Raw genomic sequence first — 23,343 nt, 5'->3', positions numbered from 1 at the left:
CTGGGGTAGAATCTGGGGGTTAGCTGATGGAAATGTGGCGAGATTAGAAAATGGGATTAGTGCAGGATAGGCTGTGCACACTCGATGGGATGGAGAGCCTGTTTACGTGCGTTATCCGTGACTGACTCCAGGGCAGCGGAAGCTGAATCCTTGTACATTTTTAAAATGGAGGTAGATCAATTCTTGAGAAGCCGGGGAGGTGAAAGGGGTAGGCAAAAAATTGAGGTTGGAAAGTCCGATCAGCCCCGATCTTAACTGAACGGCAAGCAGGTTTGAGGGGCCGAGTGGCCTACTCGCTCTCTTAAGTCACATGAATGCAAAGGGACCCACAACTAACTACATAGACGTTAAGTGACTGCAGATGCTGCCTGACCCACTGAGTTCCTCCAGCAGCTCACCTTTTGACCCACAACTAAGCAGAACACTTGCCAACTTTGCCTTCTTTTTTAATATAAAAACACTTTGCAAATCCACTAGCATTACAAGTACATAACATTGTTTCCTGTAAGCTTCTGCTGCTGAAAAGACTTCAGATAGACTCCCGAACATAGCCCTTCAATTGACGAGACGCTTCCCCGGGACATGGTGCTGGGGATCCTGTCCTACCAACGCGGACATTGGACATCCCGTCTCGACTTTGAGATGTATATATAATTCTCAACGGAACTGACTAAGGGTAGGGCGGTGCGGTAAATGGAGTATCAGGGCAAGGGTTTGGCCAGTCTATAACCAGGCTGAGGAGAGCATCAGGAATCTGGTTGGACTTCTTTCTCCAGAACACCTCAAGTCGCTTAACGACGGATTTACACCCGCTAATACCGGGAGGGAAAGAACTGCCAGGTTCGAATCCCGTTACAACGTTGCTGCCATTTCATTCCTTCCAGAAACAGGGAGGTGAACCCCCCCCTCACCCCCAAAAAAAATGTTTTTAAAATTCAAATCTGTATACATTCTCTTTTCCAAAATCTTCCCTCCTCTTTCCCCCCCCCCACCCCCTTTCCCCAAACAACGTCAGAAACCCCAACCCCCCAGCCAAGCGTGTACCAAAACTCAGCTTTCGGGATGCCCAAACACCCTCAAACCAAGCGGCGCTACTTGGAAACAAAGCACAAGTCCGTTTACAAAAGATAAGGCAGGTCGATCCTCGCAGTCGAAAATCCGGTCCGAGACATTTTGTTCAGTCGAGCTCCAGACCGAAAGTAAGTCGAGCTCCAGACCGAAAGTATGTCAAGCGGATGGGTTTCCGAGCTTGTCTGCTGCTTCTGATCTTGTTAAAATTTCTTCTGCTTTGAGGGTGGCCTGCGAGAGAAACAAATGTCAAAATACTCGTCAAATCAGTCCACTGGCATCAGTCGAGGGATACGGACTGGACCGCCCGTGATGAGCGACATACCCCAAAGCCCACCATCTACCAGGCACAGGTCAGGAATGCCATTTGAATTAGGGAAACAAAGGACTGCAGATGAAAAAAAACGACAATGCTTTAGGAACTCAGCAGGCCAGGCAGCATCCATGGAGAAAAGCAGGTGGTCAAAGTTTCGGGTCAGGACCCTTCTTCAGGATTGAAGATAGGAAAAGGGGAAGCCCGATATATAGGAGGGAAAAGCAGAGCAGTGATAGGTGGACAACAGAGGGGAGGTGGGGCGGGCACAGGGTGGTGATACGAAGGTGCGGGGGAGGAGGGGAGAGCAGATCCACTGGGGGATGGGTCAAAGGTACAGAGGAAAAAAGGGTTGGAGAAAGAGAGAGGCTAGGAAAGGGAAGAAGAGAAGAGGCATGGTTGGGGGTAGGTGTGGGGAGGGGGGGGGGGGGGGTGGTGGGGATTACCTAAAGTGGGAGAACTCAATGTTCATGCCATTAAGCTGCAAGGTCCCAAGACGGAAAACCAGGTGCTGTTCCTCCAGTTTGCGCTTGGAATTCTCCCGGCAGTGGAGGAGGCCGAGGACTGACGTATCAGTGATAGTGTGGGAGGGGGGCTGACGTGACCGGCAACGGGGAGACGCAGGTCGCGGTTACGGACGAAGTGCAGGCGCTCTGCGAAACGGTCACCTGGTCTGCGTTTGGTCTCGCCACTTTAGGTAATCCCCACCCCACCACGCTGCTTCGCTTCCCTTTCCTAACGTCTTTTTTTACCTTTTCTCCCCCCTCTCTCTCCTTCCCTTTGACCCATCCCCCGGTGCATCTGCTCTCCCCTCCTCCTGCCCATCACCATCTCTGACCTGCATCTACCTATCACCACCCTGTGCCCACCCCGCCTCCCCTCTGTGGTCCACTCACCACTGCTCTGCTTTTCCCTCCTATATATCGGGCTTCCCCTTTTCCTATCTTCAGTCCTGAAGAAGGGTCCTGACCCAAAACGTTGACCGCCTGCTTTTCTCCACGGATGCTGCCTGGCCTGCTGAGTTCCTCCAGCATCGTCAAGTTTTTCAACGTCATTTGAATGTTTTATTACCACAGAGGAGGACATTTGAACCCATCGAGTTGCTAAGGGCCATCCCACTCTTCCATTAGTTTTACCTATAGCCTGTTCTCCCCACATTGGAATTAGTTCATTATTGTCACGGGTACTGAGGTACAGTAAAAAACCTGTCTTGTATACCATTCATACAGATCAATTCATTACACGATGCATTGAGGTAGTACAAGGTAAAACAATAACGGAATGCAGAATAAAGTGTCACAGCTACAGAGGAAGTGCAGTGCAGGCAGACAATAAGGTGCAAGGTCATAACTGCCCCCCTCAGATTCAACCCCTTGCCCACACACTAGCCAATTAACCCAACAACCCTGCACGTCTTTGGGATGTGGGAGGAGACCGGAGCACCCCAGGGGGAACCCATACAGGAGGAAGCAACAAACAATCTGCTGGAGGAACTCAGTGGGTCGAGCAACATCTCGAGAGAGCATTTCGGGTCAAAACCCTGCATCGGGACAGAGTGGAGAGAGGGGATGGCCAGTATAAAGAGGGGGAGTGGCGAGACAGGACCCTGAGGGGATCTGGTAGACTGTGCAGGGGTGAAAGATGACGGGCAGGTGGAGGGAAGGGAGTTGGGGTGGAGTTAGGAGACGGTGGATGCTAGATGGGGACAGATGGAGCAAGGTGAGGGTGGGGGAGAGGAGGGTGAATGTTCGAGACTAGCTGCTGGACGGAGATAAGCAGGAACACAAGGGGCTACTAGTGCTGGACTAAAGGAGATGAGAATAGGAACCATTAGGGGAGAGGCGTATGGCAAGCAACCTGAAGCAGATAGGGGAGGGAAGTCTGTGGGTTAACCATGTGTGTAGTGGGTGGATGGAACTGGGGGCGGGTCGGAGAAAATATCAGCACTTGGTCTCGCTGACATATAGGAGACCATCATCCAACGCAGCAGACGAGGTTGGAGGAGGTGTACGTGAATCCCTACCTCGCCTGGAAGGGCCATTCAGATCCCTGGGTGGTGGTGAGGGTCCAGCTGCAAGAGGTGTCACAGCTCCCGTGATCGAAGGGGAAAGCGCCAGGGGTCGGGGAAGGACGGGCGGACCAGGGAGTCACGGAGAGAGTGGTCCCTGCAGAATGCGGAGACGTGGCTGGTGCTGGGATTGCTAAATTGGTTTATTATTGTCACATGCACCAAGATGCAGCGAAAACGTTTTGCATGCCATCCACACAAATCATTTCATCACGTCAGCGCACTGAGGTAGTACAAGGGAAAAGCAATAACAGAATGCAGAATAAAGTGTTACAGTTACAGAGAGAGTGCAGTGCAGGCAGACAGACAATAAGATGCGAGGGCCACGACGAGGTAGATCATGAGGTCAAGAGGGATCTGGTTGCAGCTGGCGGAAATTAGGGAGGACAATATGCTGGACGCGGAGGCTTCGTGGGGTGAAAGGTGCGGACGAGGGGAACTCTGTCCCGAGGTGAGCAGAAGTCTGAGAAATGATGGAAATGCCGGAGAGGGCGCCATCAACACAGCAGAAGGGAAGCCACGCTTCCGGAAGAAAGACGTTCCCGGCCACCAAGGGGGGAGGATATTCCCGGTGTCCTGAAATGGAAGGCTTCACCTTGAAGCCAGATGCAGCGGAGTCAGAGACCCCGGAGAAAAGAACAGCATCCTTACACGGGACAGGGTGGGAAGAGGTGCCGTCTGGGCAGCCAGTGGGTTTACGACAAATACCAGCGGACAGTTTGCAGATAAAATTGCCGTGACTGAGTAACTGCGCCCCCACCTGTAGATTCCGACCACCACCGCGTGGTCCCTCTCGTAGGGCTCCAGTGTCAGCTGCTCCTGTGGCTTCATGTTCTCCTGCTGCATCTTCTTCACCTCCGACGCAAACACCGCCTCGGGCGCCGCCGTGGAGTCGATGCAGTTCGCCTGGAGACACAAATGGGGACGTGGGAGCGGCGGTGAGACGGGAACAGGGGCTCCCACAACCTCCGGCTCTGCCCCCTCAAGGGCCTTTCACACCCAGGGCCGAGGGCTGTCTACGGGACAAGGTGGTGCTGCGGTGGGAGCTGGATCGGCTCCCTCGGAATGCCGCAGGGTCAACAAAAAGGGAAGAGGAACATCAGTTCTCTGGCCAAAGGCAGCAAGGCCTGGCTTGCAGAGAGTGGGGTTCAACACACCTACAAGTTGGAAGGAACACTTGGGGAGCAGACTTCAAGGTCCCAAGTCCTGAGTATGAAAGGACCCGCCCCCCCATCACTGACTCCCCCCACAGCCCACGGACGCTCTCCCCCGTCACCGACTCTCCCCACAGCCCACGGACACCCTCCCCCATCACCAACTCTCCCCACAGCCCACGGACGCCCTCCCCCGTCACCGACTCCCCACACAGCCCACGGACGCCCTCCCCTGTCACCGACTCTCCCCACAGCCCACGGACGCCCTCCCCCGTCACCGACTCCCCACACAGCCCACGGACGCCCTCCCCCGTCACCGACTCTCCCCACAGCCCACGGACACCCTCCCCTGTCACCGACTCCCCACACAGCCCACGGACGCTCTCCCCCGTCACCGACGCTCCCCACAGCCCACGGACACCCAACCCCGTCACCGACTCCCCACACAGCCCACGGACGCCCTCCCCCGTCACCGACGCTCCCCACAGCCCACGAACACCCTCCCCCGTCACCGACTCTCCCCACAGCCCACGGACGCTCTCCCTCGTCACCAACTGTCCCCACAGCCCACGGACACTCTCCCCCATCACCGACTCTCCCCCCACCCACTCTGACCAAATCACACAATTCCCATGGAACAAACACAAGGAAAACCTCACAAAGCTAGGAATCTCAGAAGGTGGGGGGAACTAACAGGAGGAAATGGAGACATTCCCCTCACCCCCCCCCCCCACCCCCAACATTCAGAAGTCACACGGCCTCCGTCACACAAGAGGGACTGGACCGCCTCCTCACCTTAATGGAGATGACGAAATGACCGCCAACCTTGAGGAAATGGTGCGCGTTGATGGCCACGATCCTGCACTGGTCCGGCTGGGCAACGTCGGCAAAGATGACGTCCACCATTCCTGGGGACGGAGAGGAAGACATTAACTGAAAGCCCAGAAGGTATCCGGGATCGTCTGTACCCAGAACAGGGGCAAACAGCCCAGGGAGGGACCCAGTAGCCTCAAGAGGTAAGTAGGTTCACCAGGCAGGGCTAACGTTACGATAGAGCTTTGGACGGTGATCTGTTTGGTTTACATTCAGGGGAGCCATTAGAGAAGAAGAGAAACCTCTTCTGGTGTTTGAAGGGCTGAGGACCAGCAGACTGGGGCTTCAAATCACAGATTTTCACGAAAATTGGTAAATTGGTTTATTATTGTCACATGTATCGAGGTACAGTGAAAAAACATTGCTTTGCATGCCATCTCTCGTCAGTGCATTGAACCCTGACCCTAACCATGCAATAACAGAATGCAGAATAAAGTATCACAGCTACAGAGAAAGTGCAGTGCAGGCAGACAATAAGGTGCAAGGGCCACAACAAGGTAGATCGTGAGGTCAAGTGTCCATCTTATCGTACTAGGGAACGGTTCAATAGTCTTGTAACAGAGCTGTCCTTGAGCCTGGTGGTACGTGCTTTCAGGCTTTTGAAATGGGAGGGGAGAAGAGAGAATGTCCGGGGGGGGGGGGGGGGGGGGGGGTGGGTTTGGGGGTCTTTGATTATGCCGGCTGCTTTCCCAAGGCAGCGGGAAGTGTAGACGGAGTCCATGGAGGGGAGGCTGGTTTCCGTCATGCGCTGGGATGTGTCCGCGACTCTCTGCGGTTTCTTGTGGTCCCAGGCAGAGCAGTTGCCGTACCAAGTCGCAATGCATCCAGATGGGATGCTTTCTATGGTGGACCTGTACAAATTGGTGAGGGTCGACGGGGACATGCGGAATCTCTTTAGCCTCCTGAGGAAGCAGAGGTGGTGGTGAGCTTTCATGGCCATGGTGTCTACGTGGCTATTGGTGATGTTCACTCCCAGGAACCTGAATCTCTCAACCTCAGCACCATTGATGTAGACAGGAGCACGTGTATTGGTGGACACTACTGCACTCTTGCAGACAGTCCTAACGGCTTCCTGCTGACCAGGCTGAGAGGAGACTGACTTCTCCCCGCCCTCATTTTACGATCACGCTCCCCTCTAACGCACTCTCGGAGTCTCTCACCAGCAGGATCGGGCCAGTGTCAGAGTAAAAACCCACCCCTATTCCAGCCGAGTGCCAGAGGGGGTGTGTGTGTGTGTGTGTGTGTGTGTGTGTGTGTGTGTGTGTGTGTGTGTGTGTGTGTGTGTATATTATATATGAGAGAGAGAGTTTGCACATTCTCCCCGTGAGTTTCCCCAGGGTGCTCCGGTTCCCTCCCACGTGCAGGGTGGGCAGGTTAATTGGGCGCTGTGAATTGTTCCCCCCACCCCCTCCCCCTTTAGTGTACGGTGAGCACCATATAAATCCTATATGTGACAGAGGTAATTCGGAGGTGGCTTCCCTGACACATGTTTTGGTCCTGCCCTCTTTTGGAAAAATATTGGAAAGACATTTTTAATATTATTTCAACTGTATTGAATATTGATCTACAACCCCATCCTATCACTGCAATATTTGGGTTACCATTGATGGATTCTGGCCATTTATCCACTTCAGCTTGTCGTATGATTGCCTTTGTTACATTAATGGCCAAGAGATCCATCCTATTGAAATGGAAGGACCCTATACCCCCGACCATATTTCAATGGTTCTCTCAAACTATAACATGTTTAAACTTAGAAAAAATTAGGAGGGCACTGTTGATCCTTCGCTTCAATTTGAGGAAGTTTGGAGTCCATTTATTCAATATTTCCCTACGATGTGAGCAGACCTTTTTCAAACCCCCTTCAATAACCTTTGAATATAGAGGAACAGAGCTGACAACATAAGAATGTGTTTGTTAAACCGAAGAAATAACAGTCCAGCTTTTTTTTTTGAAGTTTTTGGTTTGCTTTTGGTTATTATTATTCTTTTTTAATTTGGGGGTTCTCTTTTCATGTAACTAAATTTCTTTTCAAATTCTTTTGTATCATGTTCACTTAGTAAGAGATTGGGAGGTTCAGATTATATATTTTACTCCCTGTGAGTGTATAGGTCAACCGTTATTGTAATCCCGATCCCTTCACACCATGTGTATAATCACTGATGTTATGTGTATTAACGTGAAATTTAATTTTAAATGTAATGTAAAGATTGAAACAGAAGGTACGGGTGAGGAGTGAAATCTGGGTGGGGGGGGGGGACTGATGGGAAGGTGGTGGAAGAACGAGACGGGGTCAGCATCAACGGATAGTCAACGGTTGGCACGGACCCGGGTGGGCCACCCTCTTCCCCCAGCAGGGTCTCTTCCCACCTCGGCCCCTCCCCCCACTCTTTCCTCTGCGTTTAGCCAGATTTCCTCTCCGCCACTCCCCACTCCTTGAGGGGAGGGGGGGAAGGAGTCACAAAATGCCCGCGTTCTCTGGAGGAGTTGCGGGGGGGGAAGAGATTCTCCTTGATCCCCCTCACATCAACGGTTCCTGGTCCCGTCGTCACCAAGTACACTGACGTGATCGGCCAAGAAGCAGAGAGGGGCCAAGCCCACCCCATTGTCCACCCCAACCACCCCCTCCCCACCCCATAAACAGCGGGCCAACCAAGCTTACCCAGGAGCATGCGGTACTTGTGAGGGTGGCGGGCGTCCTCGATGATGGGGATGATGTTCGTCCTCTTCTTGGCCACGTTGATGAGGTCCCGCCCCGAGCGGTGGGAGAACTCAACGGCGTAGACCAGACCGTCCTGCCAGGGGCGTCGAGAGGGAGTCAGAACCGCGGACAGGGGCACGAGCAGGCCACCCACTCCCTCCCACCCGACATTCAGATTGCGACTCCAAATTCCCACCTGGCCCATCGAGTCTGCTCCTCCATTCTATCATGAACTGATCCATTCTCCCATTGAGCCCCACTCCCCCGCCTTCTCACCATAACCTTTGATGCCCTGGCTACTCAGATACCTATCAATCTCTGCCTTAAATACACCCAGTGACTTTGCCTCCACAGCCGCCCGTGGCAACAAATTCCAGATTCACCGCTGTCTGGTTAAAGAAATTCCTCCGCATCTCTGTTCTGAATGGGCGCCCTTCAATCCTGAAGTCGTGCCCTCTTGTACTAGACTCCCCTACCATGGGAAACAACTTTGCCACATCTACTCTGTCCAGGCCTTTTAACATTCAAAATGTTTCTATGAGGCTCCCCTTTCATTCTTCTGAACTCCAAGGAGTACAGCCCAAGAGCCGTCCAACGTTCCTCATATGTTAATCTTCTCATTCCTGGAATCATTCTGGTGAATCTTCTCTGAACCCTCTCCAACGCCAGCACGTCCTTTCTTATATAAGGAGCCCATACTACTTCAGACTGCAGAACTACCATTACACCCTCCCGCTGGTCGCTGTATTTATTGTTCACAGAGTCACACAGCACGGAGACAGGCCCTTCGGCCGAAGTGGTCCCTGCTGACCAAGATTCCCATCCAAGCCAGTCCCATTTGCCTGCGTTTGGCCCATATCCCTCTGAACCTTTCCTGTCCACACACCCGTCTTTTAAATGTTGTTAATGTACCTGCCTCAACCACCTCCTCTGGCAGCTCGTTCCAAATACGGACCACCCTCTGGGTGAAAATCTTGCCCTTCAGGTTCCCTTTAAATCTTTCCCCTCTCACCTTAAACCTGTGCCCTCTAGTTTTAGACTCCCCGACCCCGGGGAAAAGACTGTGTCCATTCACCCTATCGATGCCCCTCACGATTTCATACACCTCTATAAGATCACCCCTCAGTCTCCTACACTCCAGGGAATAAAGTCCCAACCTGCTCAACCTCTCTCCATAACTCAGTCCCTCAAGTCCAGGCAACATCCTCGTAAATCTCCCTCTGCGCTCTTTCCACTTAATGGCATCTCTCCTACAGCAGGGCGACCAGAACTGAACACAATACTCCAAGTGCGGCCTCACCGACGTCCTGTACAACTGCAACATAATGTCCCAACCCCTGTACTCAAGTGCCCTGACCGATGAAGGCCAGCGTGCCGAACGCCTTCTTCACCACCCTGTCTACCTGTGTCTCCACTTTCAGGGGAACACGTACCTGTACCCCTGGGTCTCTCTATTCTACAATCCTCCCCAGGACCCAAACTATAGAACAGTACAGCACAGGAACAGGCCCTTCAGCCCACGATGTTGTGTCAAACTAATTAAACACCTAACTAAACCAATCCCTTCTGCCTACAGAATGTCCACAACCCTCCATTCCCTGCACATCCATGTGCCTGTCTAACAGCCTCTTAACCCTATCGTATCTGCCTCCATCCCCACCCCTGGCAGCACATTCCAGGCACCCATCGCTCTCTGTGTAAAAAAAATGCAGCCTAACCAACTGCAACATAACCTCCCAACTTCTATACTCAGTGCTCTGACCGATGAAGACCAGCGTGCCGAACACCTTCTTCACCGCCCTGTCTACCTGTGACGCCACTCTCAGGGAACCGTGTACCTCTGTTCTACAACACCCCCCAGGGCCCTATGCAAAACGCAACACCATGCACTTATCCGAATTAATCTCCGTTTGCCATTTCTCGGCCCACTTACCCAGCTGATCACCCCTCGGACTCTTACACTTCAAGGAATAAAGTCCCAAGCTGCTCAACCTCTCTCCATAACTCAGTCCCTCGGATCCCGGCAACATCCTCGTAAATCTTTCCTGCACTCTTTCCAGCTTAATGGCATCTTTCCTAATTCTAGTTAGAAGCTAGTTCAAGGTGGTTACCTCTCATTCTTGAGTATTGGTCCAACCATTCTTCACAAGACAGCCCCTTCACCCGACCAATCAACACACTGAACCCTCACTGCATCCCCTCCAACAAGGTGGATAAAACATCAAGCACTGTTCAACCATTCCATAAAACACGCCCCAAAGTTTCCCAAATCTCGACATTCCCTTTCCTGGAGCTGAATTCAGAATTCTAGACTGCACCCAGACTACCCACACCCCCCGCCCCCCCAACCCCGACCACATCTAGAGCTTACAAGTTGGAGAGTAAGGGGTTAACAGGCCTTTCAATTAACCCACCGAGTGTGGGGAAAACCCACAGTCACAGGGAGAACATGCAAACTCCACACACACTGACCCTTACTGGGGGACGGGTCCCACACACACTGACCCTCACTGGGGGACGGGTCCCACACACACACACAGACCCTCACTGGGGGACGGGTCCCACACACACACACACACACACACACACACACACACACACACACTGACCCTCACTGGGGGACGGGTCCCAAACACACCGACCCTCACTGGGGGCAGGTCCCACACACACCAACCCTCACTGGGAGCGGGTCCCACACACACCGACCCTCACTGGGAGACGGGTCCCACACACACAAAGAATGGCAGAGGCCGGAATCGAACCCGGGTCTCTGGAGCTGGGAAGCAGTGGCTCTATCCACTGCCCCACTGTCCTGCACCTCCCAAAGACACCATCCTAAAGACAACTCCCAGTATATCCCCCCAACCTCCCCCCCCACCCCCCCCCCCCCCAACACACACAGCTTCCCCCATGAGGCGATGGACAGTAACACTCACTGGCCCCACGATGTCCGACACATGGGAGACGGTGGTGCCAGAAGCTGCCCCCAGGTACAACACCTTGGCCTTCGGCTTGATGTGGATCTGATCGATGCCCCCCAGGATGGCGGCCGCCAGCTTCGACCGGAAGGGGTTCCAGGCTCTGTACTCAATCTTCTGATCTGCCTCCTGGGAGGGGGAAGGGAAAAACATTCACTCGGTTAGTTTGCCGTCTGAACAGCACCGCCCCCCCAACCGGTCAGCCTCCTGCGTCGTTCCAGACCGGCACGCCCCCAGGGACAGCCTACCAGGCACGGTAGTGTAGCGGTTAGCATAACGCTTTACAGCGGCAGCAACCCGGGTTCAATCCCGGCCGCTGCCTGGAAGGAGTTTGTACGTTCTCCCCGTGTCTGCGTGGGTTTCCTCCAGGTTCTCCGGTTTCCTCCCACATTCCAAAAGACGTACGGGTTAGGAAGTCGTGGGCATGCTACATTGGCGCTGGAAGCGTGGCGACACTTGTGGGCTGCCCCCAGAACACTTTACGCAAAAGATGCATTTCACTGTGTGTTTCGATGTACATGTGACTAATAAAGATATCTTAACAACCGTGCTCAAGTCTCCACATTCCCCCTGTCCCCAGAGCATCTGGAAAGCTGCCTATCACAGCCATGAGAGTGCCTGGCGCACGCCAGAGTCCCGTACCTCCTGGAGGGAAGAGGACCGACCCTGAAGAGATCCAGTATGCTAACTGCAACGTACAGGAATGCAAGAGGCTACACACAGCAGTGGGTCTCCATCTGCGTCCAAGATTGTGCCGGTCGGTTCAAGAACCGAGTGGTTGAAGGGAAGTCGCTGTTCCTGAACCTGGTGGTGTGGGAACTTCAGGCTTCTGTACCTCCTGCCCGATGGGAGCTGGGAGAAGATGGCACGGCCCGGACGGTGGTGGTGGTGGGGGGGGGGGGGGGGGGCAGTATCGTTGATGACGGACGTTGCCCACACGACCAGATGTGCATGCAGCACTCCAGCTGTGTCCCGACCTGCGTGTTATAAAGGAGGTCTGGCAACTCACTGACCGCCATCACGTAACAGCACCAGGGCACTAACAGGGTGAGCAGCTTCAAGTTCCTGGGCGTCAACATCTCGGAGGACCCATCCCGGGCCCAGCACATAGACACAACCATGAAGAAGGTGTGCCAGTGTCTCTATAAGTTTAAGGAGATTTGGCACATCATCAAGGACTCTGACAGACTTCTACAGGTGTCCGGTGGGAAGCATCCTGACGGGTTGCATCACCTGGTGTGGGAAGTCCGACGCACAGGAACGCAAGGGGCTACAGCGAGCGGTGGGACTCAGCCACCTCCACCGCAGGTACAGCTCTCCCCACCGTCGGGGAACATCTACAAGAGGGGACATCTCAGGAAAGACGACACCCACTATCGGGGACCCCCACCCTCCGGGCCGTGCCCTCTTCTCGATACTGCCCTCAGGCAGGGGGTCCAGGAGCCTGAAGACCCCACAGCTCACGGTTCAACAACAGCTTCTTCCCCACTGCCGTCAGGGTCTTGAACCCACCTGAAAAACCCTCACACACCCTCGGACTACTTTTTCTCTTCCACAATTTGTACCAGTGCCGTTATGTATATTTTGACGTGTGAGTTATGTACAATCTGTGTTAATTTAAGTTTATATTAACTTACGTTTGTCATGTCTGTAATTTTAATGGCATTTACACCCTGTGAAACTAAACTTGAATAAGGAAACAACTAAAGGAGTAGTGACCCTTTACCCCAAGACTAAGCTCCCCTGGTTGTGGCCTCTCAGTCAAAGGAGAGGGAAGGAACAACCCCTCTTGTGTCGTCCGAGCCCTGTGGTCAACCCCTCCCAGAGTTAGATCAACTCCCAGCTAGAGCCCAGGAGACTGTCAATTAGAACATAGGAGACTGTCAATTAGAACATAGAAAACCTACAGCACAATTCAGGCCCTTCGGCCCACAAAGCTGTGCCGAACATGTCCCTACCCTAGAAATTACTAGGCTTACCCATAGGCCTCTATTTTACTCAGCTCCATGTACCCATCTAAAACTCTCTTAAAAGACCCTATCGTATCCGCCTCTACCACCGTTGCCGGCAGCCCATTCCACACACTCACCACTCTCTGAGTAAAAAACTCACCCCTGACATCTCCTCTGTACCTACTCCCCAGCACCTTAAACCTGTGTCCTCTTGTAGCCACCATTTCAGCCCTGGGGAACAGCCTCTGACTATCCACACGATCGATGCCTCTCATCATCTTATACACCTCTGTCAGGTCCCCCCTCATCCTCCATCGCTCCAAGGGGAAAAGGCCGAGTTCACTCAACCTGTTCTCATAAGGCATGCTCCCCAATCCAGGCTGCATCCTTGTAAATCTCCTCTGCACCCTTTCTATGGCTTCCACATCCTTCCTGTAGTGAGGCGACCAGAACTGAGCACAGTGCTCCAAGTGGGGTCTGACCGGGGTCCTATATATCTGCAACATTACACTGCAACTATAGCTCCAACTGAGGCCACCAAAGGACAACCAACAAAGAAAACTGCATACATTGGAACTCTGACGCGCAAACAGAAAACGCTGGGCAGGAGGCATTTGTGGAAAGAGAGACGGTTAACATTTCAGGTCGGAACATTTCGGGGGCAGAGAGAGAGAGAAACTAGTCTAGGGAGCAGATAACAAGGCGAATTCCTCTGATAGGGTGAAATAAAGGATCAATTAAGCTCCTTTGTCGAAGTAATGTGCTGCTAATGTTGTGGAGAATGGTGTACGAAGGCAAGCCTAGTAGGCCAGACTATAGACGGCAAGAAAAGGGCGGGGAAGGGTATAAAGTAATGGCAAGCAGAAATGAGTAGGGTGGTGGGTATATGGAAAGAGCTGATGGAGGCAGGTACAATAATCACAGTCTTTCTCCCAGGGTCGGGGAGTCTAAAACTAGAGGGCACAGGTTTAAAGTGAGAGGGGAGAGATTTAAAGGGGACCTGAGGGGCAAGTTTTTCCACACAGAGGGCGGTGGGCGTGTGGAACGAGCTGCCAGAGGAGGTGGTTGAGGCGGGTACAACTGCAACATTTGAAAGACTTCTGGACGGGTGCACGGAGAGGAAAGGTTTAGAGGAATACAGGCCAGACGCAGGCAAACGGGACTGGCTCAGGTAGGCAACCTGGCCAGCATGGACGAATAGGGCCGAAGGGCCTGCTTCCGTGCCATACAACTCTGCGAATCAATCCAATCTCTCCCCAGAACTGAAATCCTGGCGAACCTCCTCCGCACTCTTTCTGGGATGACCACAGTGTGGCGACCAAAACTGCAAACAATACCCCAAGCGCAGCCCAAGCGGAGTTTTATGACTGTAAGACTATTGGACACTGTTAAGACCATTGAACAGTCCATTAGTATGATAAAATGGGCTCTTGACCTCACAATCTACCTCGTTATGACCTTGCACCTTATTGTCTGCCTGCACTGCACTTCCTCTGTAGCTGTTACCACTTAATTCTGCACTGTTTTCTCCTGTACTACCTCAACGCACTGTGTGATGAATTGATCTGTATGAACGGTATGCAAGACAAGTTTTTCACTGTACATGTGACAATAATAAACCAATTCCAATTATAAAGTTGCCACATAACATCCGAACTTCTAACTTATGTGGCAACCTTATAATTGGAATTAGTGTATAATACCCTGACCTACAAAGTCAAGCATGCCATCTACGAAATTTCTTTATTAGTCACCTGCACACTGAAACACACAGTGAAATGCATCTTTTTGTGTTACTGGGAATGTGCTGGGGGCAGCCCGCAAGTGTCCGGCACCAACATAGCACGCCCGCAACCTCCTAACCCGTACGTCTTTGGAATGTGGGAGGAAACCGGAGCACCCGGAGGAAACCCACGCAGACACGGGGAGAACATACAAACTCCTTACAGACAGCAGCGGGAATTGAACCCGGGTCACTGGCGCTGTAATAGCATCGCGCTAACCGCTACACTACCGGGCCACCTGCTGCCTCCTTCACTGTATCCATCTGTGTTACCCGTTACAGGGAATTAGGGACTTGAACTATTTCCTTGACTCTCTCTCTCTCACACTCTTGTTATATTTTGTCATACAAGGCATGTATAGTTTATGAAAGTTTAAGTTTGTTAATTCTATATTGTTTTACCTTGTACTACCTGAATTCACTGTGTAATTAAAGTTTAAGGTTGTAATGTACTGTGCTGCTGCTGTGAAAAGCTAATTTTCATGAGATTTATACCCTGGCTACAACAATAAACTTGAGCTTGGCACTTAGGAGGGGAGAACTGGCCCGGATACACAGGAGCCAGCTCAAACCTTCGTCCTGGAGAGGGCGCAGTGGAGATATATCAGGACATTGCCTGGATTCAGTTATAAAGAGACCGGATAGGCTTCATCGGTCCTGATGAAGGGTCTCGGCCCAAAACGTCGACCGTTTATTTCCCTCCATCGATGCGGAGTTACTCCAGCATCTCGTGTGCGCGCACCACTCCAGATCCCGGCATCTGCGGAATCTCGTGTCTCCGGATAAGCTCCACGATCTCTTTCACTCAATCCGTCCCGATAAACGGTCACCCGGAAGCGTCAACTCCCGTTCCTCTCGACACACCTGCCGAGAGTTTCGAACGCTTTTCACTTCCCCCTCCCCCAATCGCTCGCTCCGAGGTAGATTTAGGACGGCCACCTCACCTCCACACCGATACGCTTCTCGCCGTACACCGACTCTCCAGGGACCATGTTCCTCGTCACCAGCGCGTCCTCCTTCCCCCGACAAATAAAGACACCTGGGAACAGAGGGCACGGAGCCTGAATATCGTCCTTAGAGAAGATAATGGGAAGGGAGCCCAGGTGAACAAAGGGTTACTCTCTCTCTACTGGTTATATAGCCACTGTAAACAGCTTGAGCCACCTGCTTGGCATGATAAGGAGTTGCTGGGCTTCAAGGCCACGAGGAAACAGGGTTGTCTGTGACTGACAGTGAAAGATGTGTTAACCTGTCTGGCTGCACGCAGCAGCCCTCGGCTTGACCAACGGCAGTGTGAGCTGGTCAAGCATACCCAAATATGGGTATGGCTGTGCAGTAGGTGGAGACCCACCAGAGAACAATGTACTTAAGTTTGTTAGCACCCCACATTCCTTGAGTCGGGCCACGTGCAGGGAAGAGCAGCACTGACTGTTTGCTCCTCCATGTACCCCCCCCCCCCCCCCCCCCCACTCCCGCTAACGTTAAACTAATAAAGAACTTTTTGTGTGCTCCTTGGTTCTGCTGTTGTCCGATTTATTACAGAGCATGGGCCGACTTTCAGATCCTTTGCAGAAAAGAGAGTTGGAGTTCAGAAACGGGAAACACGCACACACAAGATGCTGGAGGAACTCAGCGGGTCAGGCAGCATCTGCGGAGGGAGACAAACGGTCGCCGTTTCCTGTCTATTCCCCCAGCATCTTGTGTGTGCATTGTCCAGATTCCAGCATCGGCAGAATCTCTTGTGTCTCCCTAGAAATAGAGGGGTGTCTTGCTACAGTTGTGCAAGGCGTTGTTGAGGCCGCTCCCAGATTACTGCGTACGGTTTTGGTTCCCTGATGGAAGGGGGGATATAGTCGCATTGGAAAAAGATCAGGAGAGACTGACTAGGTAACTCCTGGCTTGGTATGGCAACTGCTCTCCTTCTCCTAGGTGTAAAAATCATCCTGGTCCATCCACATAGACACCACGGCCAAGAAAGCTCTACTTCCTCAGGAGGCTAAGGAAATTTGGCATGTCCCCCTATTTTTACCAGCGCACTACAGAAAGCATCCTGGCTTGGGACGGCAACTGCTCTGCCCAGGACCACACGAAACTGCAGAGAGTTGTGGACACAGAACGGAAACAGCCTCCCCTCCGTGGACTCCGTCTACACTTCCAGGTAAAGCAGCCAACATAATCAAAGACCCCTCCCACCCCGGTCATTCTCTCTTCTCCCCCCTCCCATCGGGCAGAAGATACAAAAACTTGACAGCACGTACCACCAGGCTTAAGGACAGATTCTATCACGCTGTTATAAGACTCGACGGACCTCCGACACACATATACGGAGGTACAGCGAAAAGCTTTTGTTTGCATGCCTTCCAGAAGTACATGAAGGTAGTTAAAAGGAAAACAGAATGAAGAATTTGGTGTTCCAGTTACAGAGAAAGTGCAGTGCAGGCAGAAAATAAGGTGCAAAGGCCACGACGAGATAGATTGGGAGATGAAAAGAGTTCACCTTTCAGCGTGCAAGAGGTCCATTCAAGAGTCTGATAATAATGGGATAGCTGTCCTTGAGCCTGGTGGTACGTGCTTTCAGGCTTTCGTATCTTCTGCCCGATGGGAGGGGGGGGAGGAGAGAGAATGTCCGGGGTGGATGTGGGTCTTTGTTTAGATTTACGAGGATGCTGCCGGGACTCGAGGGAACGTTGAAAGGACTGGACAGAGTCGATGTGGTTAAGCTGTTTCCCCTGGTGGGTGAGTCCAGGACTAGAGGGCACAATCTTAGAATTAGAGGGTACCGGTTTAAAACAGAGATGAGAAGGAATTTCTTTAGCCAGAAGGTGGTGAATTTATGGAATTCTTTGCCACGTACAGCTGTGGAGGCCCGATCATTGGGGGTGTTTAAGGAGGAGATTGATAGGTATCTAATTAGCCAGGGTATCAAGGGATATGGGGATAAGGCCGGAAACTGGGGCTGGATAGGAATAGTTTTAGTTTAGCTCATGGAGCACTCGATGGGCCGAATGGCCTACTTCTGCCCCTTTGTCTTGTGACCTGGTGACTGAGTTATGCAGAGAGGTCAGGCAGGCTGGGATTTTATTCCTTGAAGTGTAATAGCCAGGGGTGACCTTCTAGAGGTGTAGAAAACCATGAGGGGCATCGATAGGGTGAATGTGCACAGTCTTTCTCCGCAGGGTTGGGGAATCAAGAACTAGAGGGCACAGGTTTAGGGTGGGGGGGGGGGGGAGATTTAACAGGGACCTGAGGGGCAACTTCGTCACCCAGAGGGTGGTCCGTACATGGAACAAGCTGCCAGAGGAAGTGGTAGAGGTGGGTACAACATGGACATCTGGATAAGTACGTGGATAGGAAAGGTTCAGAGGGATGTGGGCAACATGGGACTGGCTGGGGCGGGCAGCACAGACGAGACGGGCCAAAGGGCCTGTTTCTGTGCGGTACGACTCGATGTCGGCTGCTTTCCCCAAGGCGGCAGCGGGGGGGGGGGCGGGGGTGGTCAATGCCACCTGCTCGTTCCACCGAGAGACGCTGGGGTAGGGGAGAGCGGGGAGAGGCTCCCTCCCGCTCCACTCACCTTCATGTCTGTGGGGTTCCACTGTCACCTTTGAGCCGCCGCGGAATCCGCCTCTCCCTCCTCCGCGGCCCCCCCGGCCTCCTCCTCGCCCCCGACCGCCTCGTGAGCCGCCTGTCGAGAAAGAGGAATAACGGGGGTGTCGGTTCAGTACACACAAGGGCCCAACCGGTGGGGAATCCCAGGGCAGCCCGTGAGCACCGGGGAGGGGGGACGAGGGAATCCATGCCCCACGGTAGGGAGAGGATGGCGGTTCAGGGGGCGGGGGGGGGGGGGTGTAGGGGCCAGAGGGGGGGTCACAGAGACGGGGAGGGGTGTAGGGGGACGGAGGGGGTCACAGAGACGGGGAGGGGTGTAGAGGGACGGAGGGGGTCACAGACGGGGAGGGGTGTAGGGGCTGCAGGGGGTCACAAAGACGGGGAGGGCTGTAGGGGCTGCAGGGGGGTCACAGACAGGGAGGGCTGTAGGGGCCAAAGTGGGGGGGGGGTCAGAGAGGGAGGGGGGGGTCACAGTGACAGGGGGGAGTGTGGGGGGGGTCACAGAGACAGGGAGAGTTGTAGGGGAGGGGGCTCACAGGGAGGGCTGTAGGGGAGGGGGGGTCACAGAGACACTGAGGGGTGTAGGGGAGGGAGGGGGGAATCACAGAGACAGGGAGGGCTGTAGGGAGGGTCACAGACAGGGACGGGTATAGGGAAGTGGGGGGCGGGTCAGAGACGGGGAGGGGCACAGTGGCATCTTGCAGCTGGAATTAACAGACGTTCCTCAGCCTGTACAATGGCTCTGCCACACCGGTTGTCTGGAGCACGCTGCCTGTGGACACACAGTGACGATACCGACCAGAAAGGGCTCAGACATCGGTGAGCGCAGGGGAGAGCGAGTGCGCCCATGGGTCAAGGGGGACGAACCATGGGCAGATGCATCGAAGCAGGGAGGAAGAAGTATTCTGATGACAGGATGATAACACAGACAACGTGGTGTACAGGGAGGCTGGAGGACAGAACCACACAGTGGAATGTCGGGGAGAGCCACTGCCTCGGGGACCTGGCGACCCGGGTTCGATCCCGACCTCTGCCGCTGTGGATTGAGGAGGGCCTCAGCGATCGGCGAGGGAACCAGGGGATGAAACCGGGGACGGACTTCTTCAAAGCGGGGCAGATCTAACAGAAGCCTCCCAAAGGATTGGGGTCAGGGAGACAGCAGGAGATCCGCAGGAACGCGGGGAGACCATGTGGTAGAACAGGACCCCATTCAGACGTCGGCCATGTCACAAGCAGCGGCACATACCTCCTCTCCCTCCTCGGTCGCCAAAGCCTCCTCTCCCTCCAAAGCCTCCTCTCCCTCCTCGGTCACCAAATCCGCCTCTGCCTCCTCGCCCGCCTCTGCCTCCGCGGTCTCCAAAACTGCCCCTTCCGCCTCGCGGAGAGAATCCTTCGGGACAGAGCACGACAGGGGGTGGGAATGTAAGATGAATAAGAACGGACTCTCCCGCAAACCCAGCCCATGTCCCGAACCTCGCTCACGTGCCGCTGAAGGGTGTCTCGCGCTGCGGAACGGGAACAGCTCCCGCGCACGAGGAAGCTCCCGCGAACAACTCCGGTTATTAGTGGAATTAATTAACTAACTAGTGGCTGGCCCGGTAGTGTGATGGTTAGTGTTAACACTTTACAGCGCCAGCAACCCCAGTTCAATTCCTGCCGCTGCCTGTAAGGAGTTTGTACGTTCTCCCCGTGCCTGCGTAGGTCTCCTCCGGGTGCTCCGGTTTCCTCCCACATTCCAAAGACGTACAGGTTAGGAAGTTGTGGGCGTGCTATGTTGGTGCCGGAAGCGTGGCGACACTTGCGGGCTGCCCCCAGAACACTCTACGCAAAAGATGCATCTCGCTGTGTGTTTCGATGTACAAGTGACTAATAAAGATATCTTATCTTAAAAGAGAGAGAGTTGGAGGAAATGCTCAGACAGTCGGTCAGGCTCTGCGGAGAGAGAAACCAAGGGGCAATGTTCACCTGAAACAGTAGCGTTACCTGTTGCACTTGGAGGACCGTGCACGGTTTGGGTCGCCCTGTTAGAGGAAAGACGTGGTTCAACTAGGAAAAGAGCACAGAGGGAGATTTACGAGAAAGTGGCCAGGACTCGAGGGCCTGAGTTATAGGGAGGGGTTGGACGGGCTAGGTCTTTATTCCTTGGAGCGTAGGAGAATGGGGGGTGACCTTGGTGTTTAAAATTATGAGAGGCAGGGATAAGGTGGACAGTAACAGTCTTTTCCCCAGGGTAGGGGAGTCCAACGGTAGGGAGTATAGGTTTAAGGGTGAGAGAGGGGAAAGGGGACCTGAGGGGCAACTTTATCACACAGAGGGTGGTGAGTATATGAAACGAGCTGCCAGAGGAAGTGGGTGAGGCAGGTACAACAGTGTCATTTAAGAAGTACATGGACGGCGCTTGGAGGGATATGGGCCGAACGCAGGAAATTAGGACTAGCTGGGTGGGCACCGTGGTCGGCACGGACTGCTTGGGCCGAAGGGCCTGTATCCGTGCTGGATTGCTCTGGGACTGATTTCTTTCTCCACAGACGCTGCCTGACTTGCCGAGTATCCCCAGCCTTTCAGTTCAATTTGCGGCATTTGCAGTTTTACGCTCTTTTGAGATACGTGCCAGATCTGTGATACTAGATTTGAGGTACACGGTGCAGTCATGAAGGCCGTGCACCAGCAGTTCTACTTTGTTAGGAGTTTGAGGAGATTTGGTCCGTCACCAAAGACCCTCGCAACTTTCTACAGATGTACGTCGGAGAGCGTTCTGACTGGTTGCATCACCGCCTGGGACAGAGGCTCCAACGCGCAGGATCGCAAGGGGCCGCAGAGAGTCGTAGACTCAGCCCAGCTCCATCATGGGCACAACCCTCCCCGCCACCGAGGACATCTTCAAGAAGGCGGCATCCGTCACCGAGGACCCTCACCACCCGGGACGTGCCCTCTTCTCGTTACTACCATCGGGGAGGAGGTACAGGAGCCTGAAGACCCACACTCAACGATTCAGAAACAGCTTCTTCCCCTCCGCCATCAGATTCCTGAACGGTCCACGGACCCACAAACACTCCCTCGTTACTCCTCTTTTGCACTATTTAGTTATTTTGCTGACTGATAGTAATTTTTATGTCTTGCACGGTACTGCTGCCTCAAAACAACTTCACGACATACGTCAGTGATAATGAACCTGATTCTGAGACGCTGTTTAAGGATCGGCTGTATTCCTGTGGGTTTGGAAGACTGAGAGGGGAAACCTCACTGAAACGCGGGAAGTCCCCGGGTTACGACAGGGTTCTGTCCCCGACGACCGTCCTCCCCCCGTGTCTGCGCGGGTCTCCTCCGGGTGCTCCGGTTTCCTCCCACATTCCAAAGACGCACGGGTTAGGAAGTTGTGGACATGCTATGTTGGCGCTGGAAGTGTGGCGACACTTGCGGGCTGCCCCCAGAACACTCTAGGCAAAAGATGCATCTCACTGTGTGTTTCCATGTACATGTGACTGATAAAGATCTTATCTTAAACCACAGCCACGGGAGAACTGGCGTGAGAGGGAGGAGCAGCTCGGCGAGGGAGCCTGCTCAGCACTCCCGGCTCTCCTCACCCCCACGCTGCCCTCCATCGATACGGCTCGGGGAGAGGGAGAGGGAGAGGGAGGGGGAGAGGGAGAGGGAGAGGGAGGGGGAGAGGGAGGGGGAGAGGGAGGGGGAGATAGGGAGGGGGAGAGAGGGAGGGGGAGAGAGGGAGGGGGAGAGGGAGGGGAGAGGGAGGGGAGAGGGAGGGGGTAGAGGGAGAGGGAGGGGGAGGGGGAGAGGGAGGGGGAGGGGGAGGGGGAGGGGGAGAGGGAGGGGGAGAGGGAGAGGGAGAGGGAGGGGGAGAGGGAGGGGGAGGGGGAGAGGGAGAGGGGGGGGGAGGGAGGGAGAGGGAGAGGGAGGGGGAGGGGGAGAGGGGGAGGGGACGGCGAAACGCCCCGCTCCCAACCGGCACAGGACACCCCCGTCCCAGCGGCCGGCCGAACGCTCCTCCGCCCGGGCGGGACGTCCGCAGTTCTTCGTAGCCCGGCCGGGACCCGCGGAGGGACGTGGACCGTGTGCGGGCGGGTGGGATTAACCCAAACCTCTGCGTGGACGTCCCGTCCCGTCCCGTCCCGTCACACACTCCCGGGACACGCGGCCTATGTCGCAGCCTGAAGCCGGGGCGTTGAGTTGGGCCTGAAGCCGAAGCCCGCCCCTCTCCCTCTCCCTCTCCCCCAGCCCTCACCTGGCTTCATGCTGCCGCCCCCGGTGCTCCGGACGTCCCGCCGCCGCTCCGACCCCGACCGACCGCCCGCCGAATGGTCCCGCCGCACCACGCGGAGCAGAGCGCCGCTTTCCCGGACCTCCGGCTGCAGCGCCGCCGTCCTCCGGGCCGGATGGGAGGAGGGGTGACAGGGGCGGTGCACAGCGCCGCCGTCCTCCGCGCCGGATGGGAGGAGGGGTGATAGGGGCGGTGCACAGCGCCGCCGTCCTCCGCGCCGGATGGGAGGAGGGGTGATAGGGGCGGTGCACAGCGCCGCCGTCCTCCGCGCCGGATGGGAGGAGGGGTGACAGGGGCGGTGCACAGCGCCGCCGTCCTCCAGGGTGGATGGGAGGAGGGGTGACACGGGCGGGATGGGAGGAGGGGTGACAGGGGCGGTGCACAGCGCCGCCGTCCTCCAGGCTGGATGGGAGGAGGGGTGACACGGGCGGGATGGGAGGAGGGGTGACACGGGCGGGATGGGAGGAGGGGTGACAGGGGCGGTGCACAGCGCCGCCGTCCTCCGGGCTGGATGGGAGGAGGGATTACACAGGCAGTTCACAACGCCGCCGTCCGCCCCGCAGGGCGG

The 23,343-nt window shown here is 54.7% G+C and overlaps 1 protein-coding gene across 1 annotated transcript; it reads right to left on the bottom strand.

The window, feature by feature from the left end:
* Positions 1-430: 430 nt before the first annotated feature.
* On the bottom strand, positions 431-22,984 carry fbl (fibrillarin). The gene is made up of 9 exons (XM_052045533.1): positions 22,740-22,984; positions 19,746-19,889; positions 18,465-18,575; positions 15,835-15,929; positions 11,114-11,284; positions 8,139-8,271; positions 5,399-5,511; positions 4,210-4,355; positions 431-1,299 (listed from the first exon to the last, which is right to left on the bottom strand). Exons 1-9 carry the CDS (start codon positions 22,747-22,749, stop codon positions 1,272-1,274), a joined length of 951 nt encoding a protein of 316 aa, XP_051901493.1. The 5' UTR covers positions 22,750-22,984; the 3' UTR covers positions 431-1,271.
* Positions 22,985-23,343: the final 359 nt, after the last annotated feature.

This window comes from Pristis pectinata, chromosome 39, assembly GCF_009764475.1.
Source record: "Pristis pectinata isolate sPriPec2 chromosome 39, sPriPec2.1.pri, whole genome shotgun sequence".
Lineage (NCBI taxonomy): Eukaryota > Metazoa > Chordata > Chondrichthyes > Rhinopristiformes > Pristidae > Pristis > Pristis pectinata.
This window is presented reverse-complemented; position numbering and strand designations above follow the sequence as displayed.

What these genes read in the sequence shown, in the direction of transcription:
- fbl (XM_052045533.1), bottom strand. An exon ending in CGACCGAGGAGGGAGAGGAG is followed by an intron (nt 18,576 to 19,745) that starts GTATGTGCCGCT and finishes CTTTCTCGACAG; the next exon opens with GCGGCTCACGAGGCGGTCGG. An exon ending in GGAACCCCACAGACATGAAG is followed by an intron (nt 15,930 to 18,464) that starts GTGAGTGGAGCG and finishes CTCTGTTCCCAG; the next exon opens with GTGTCTTTATTTGTCGGGGG.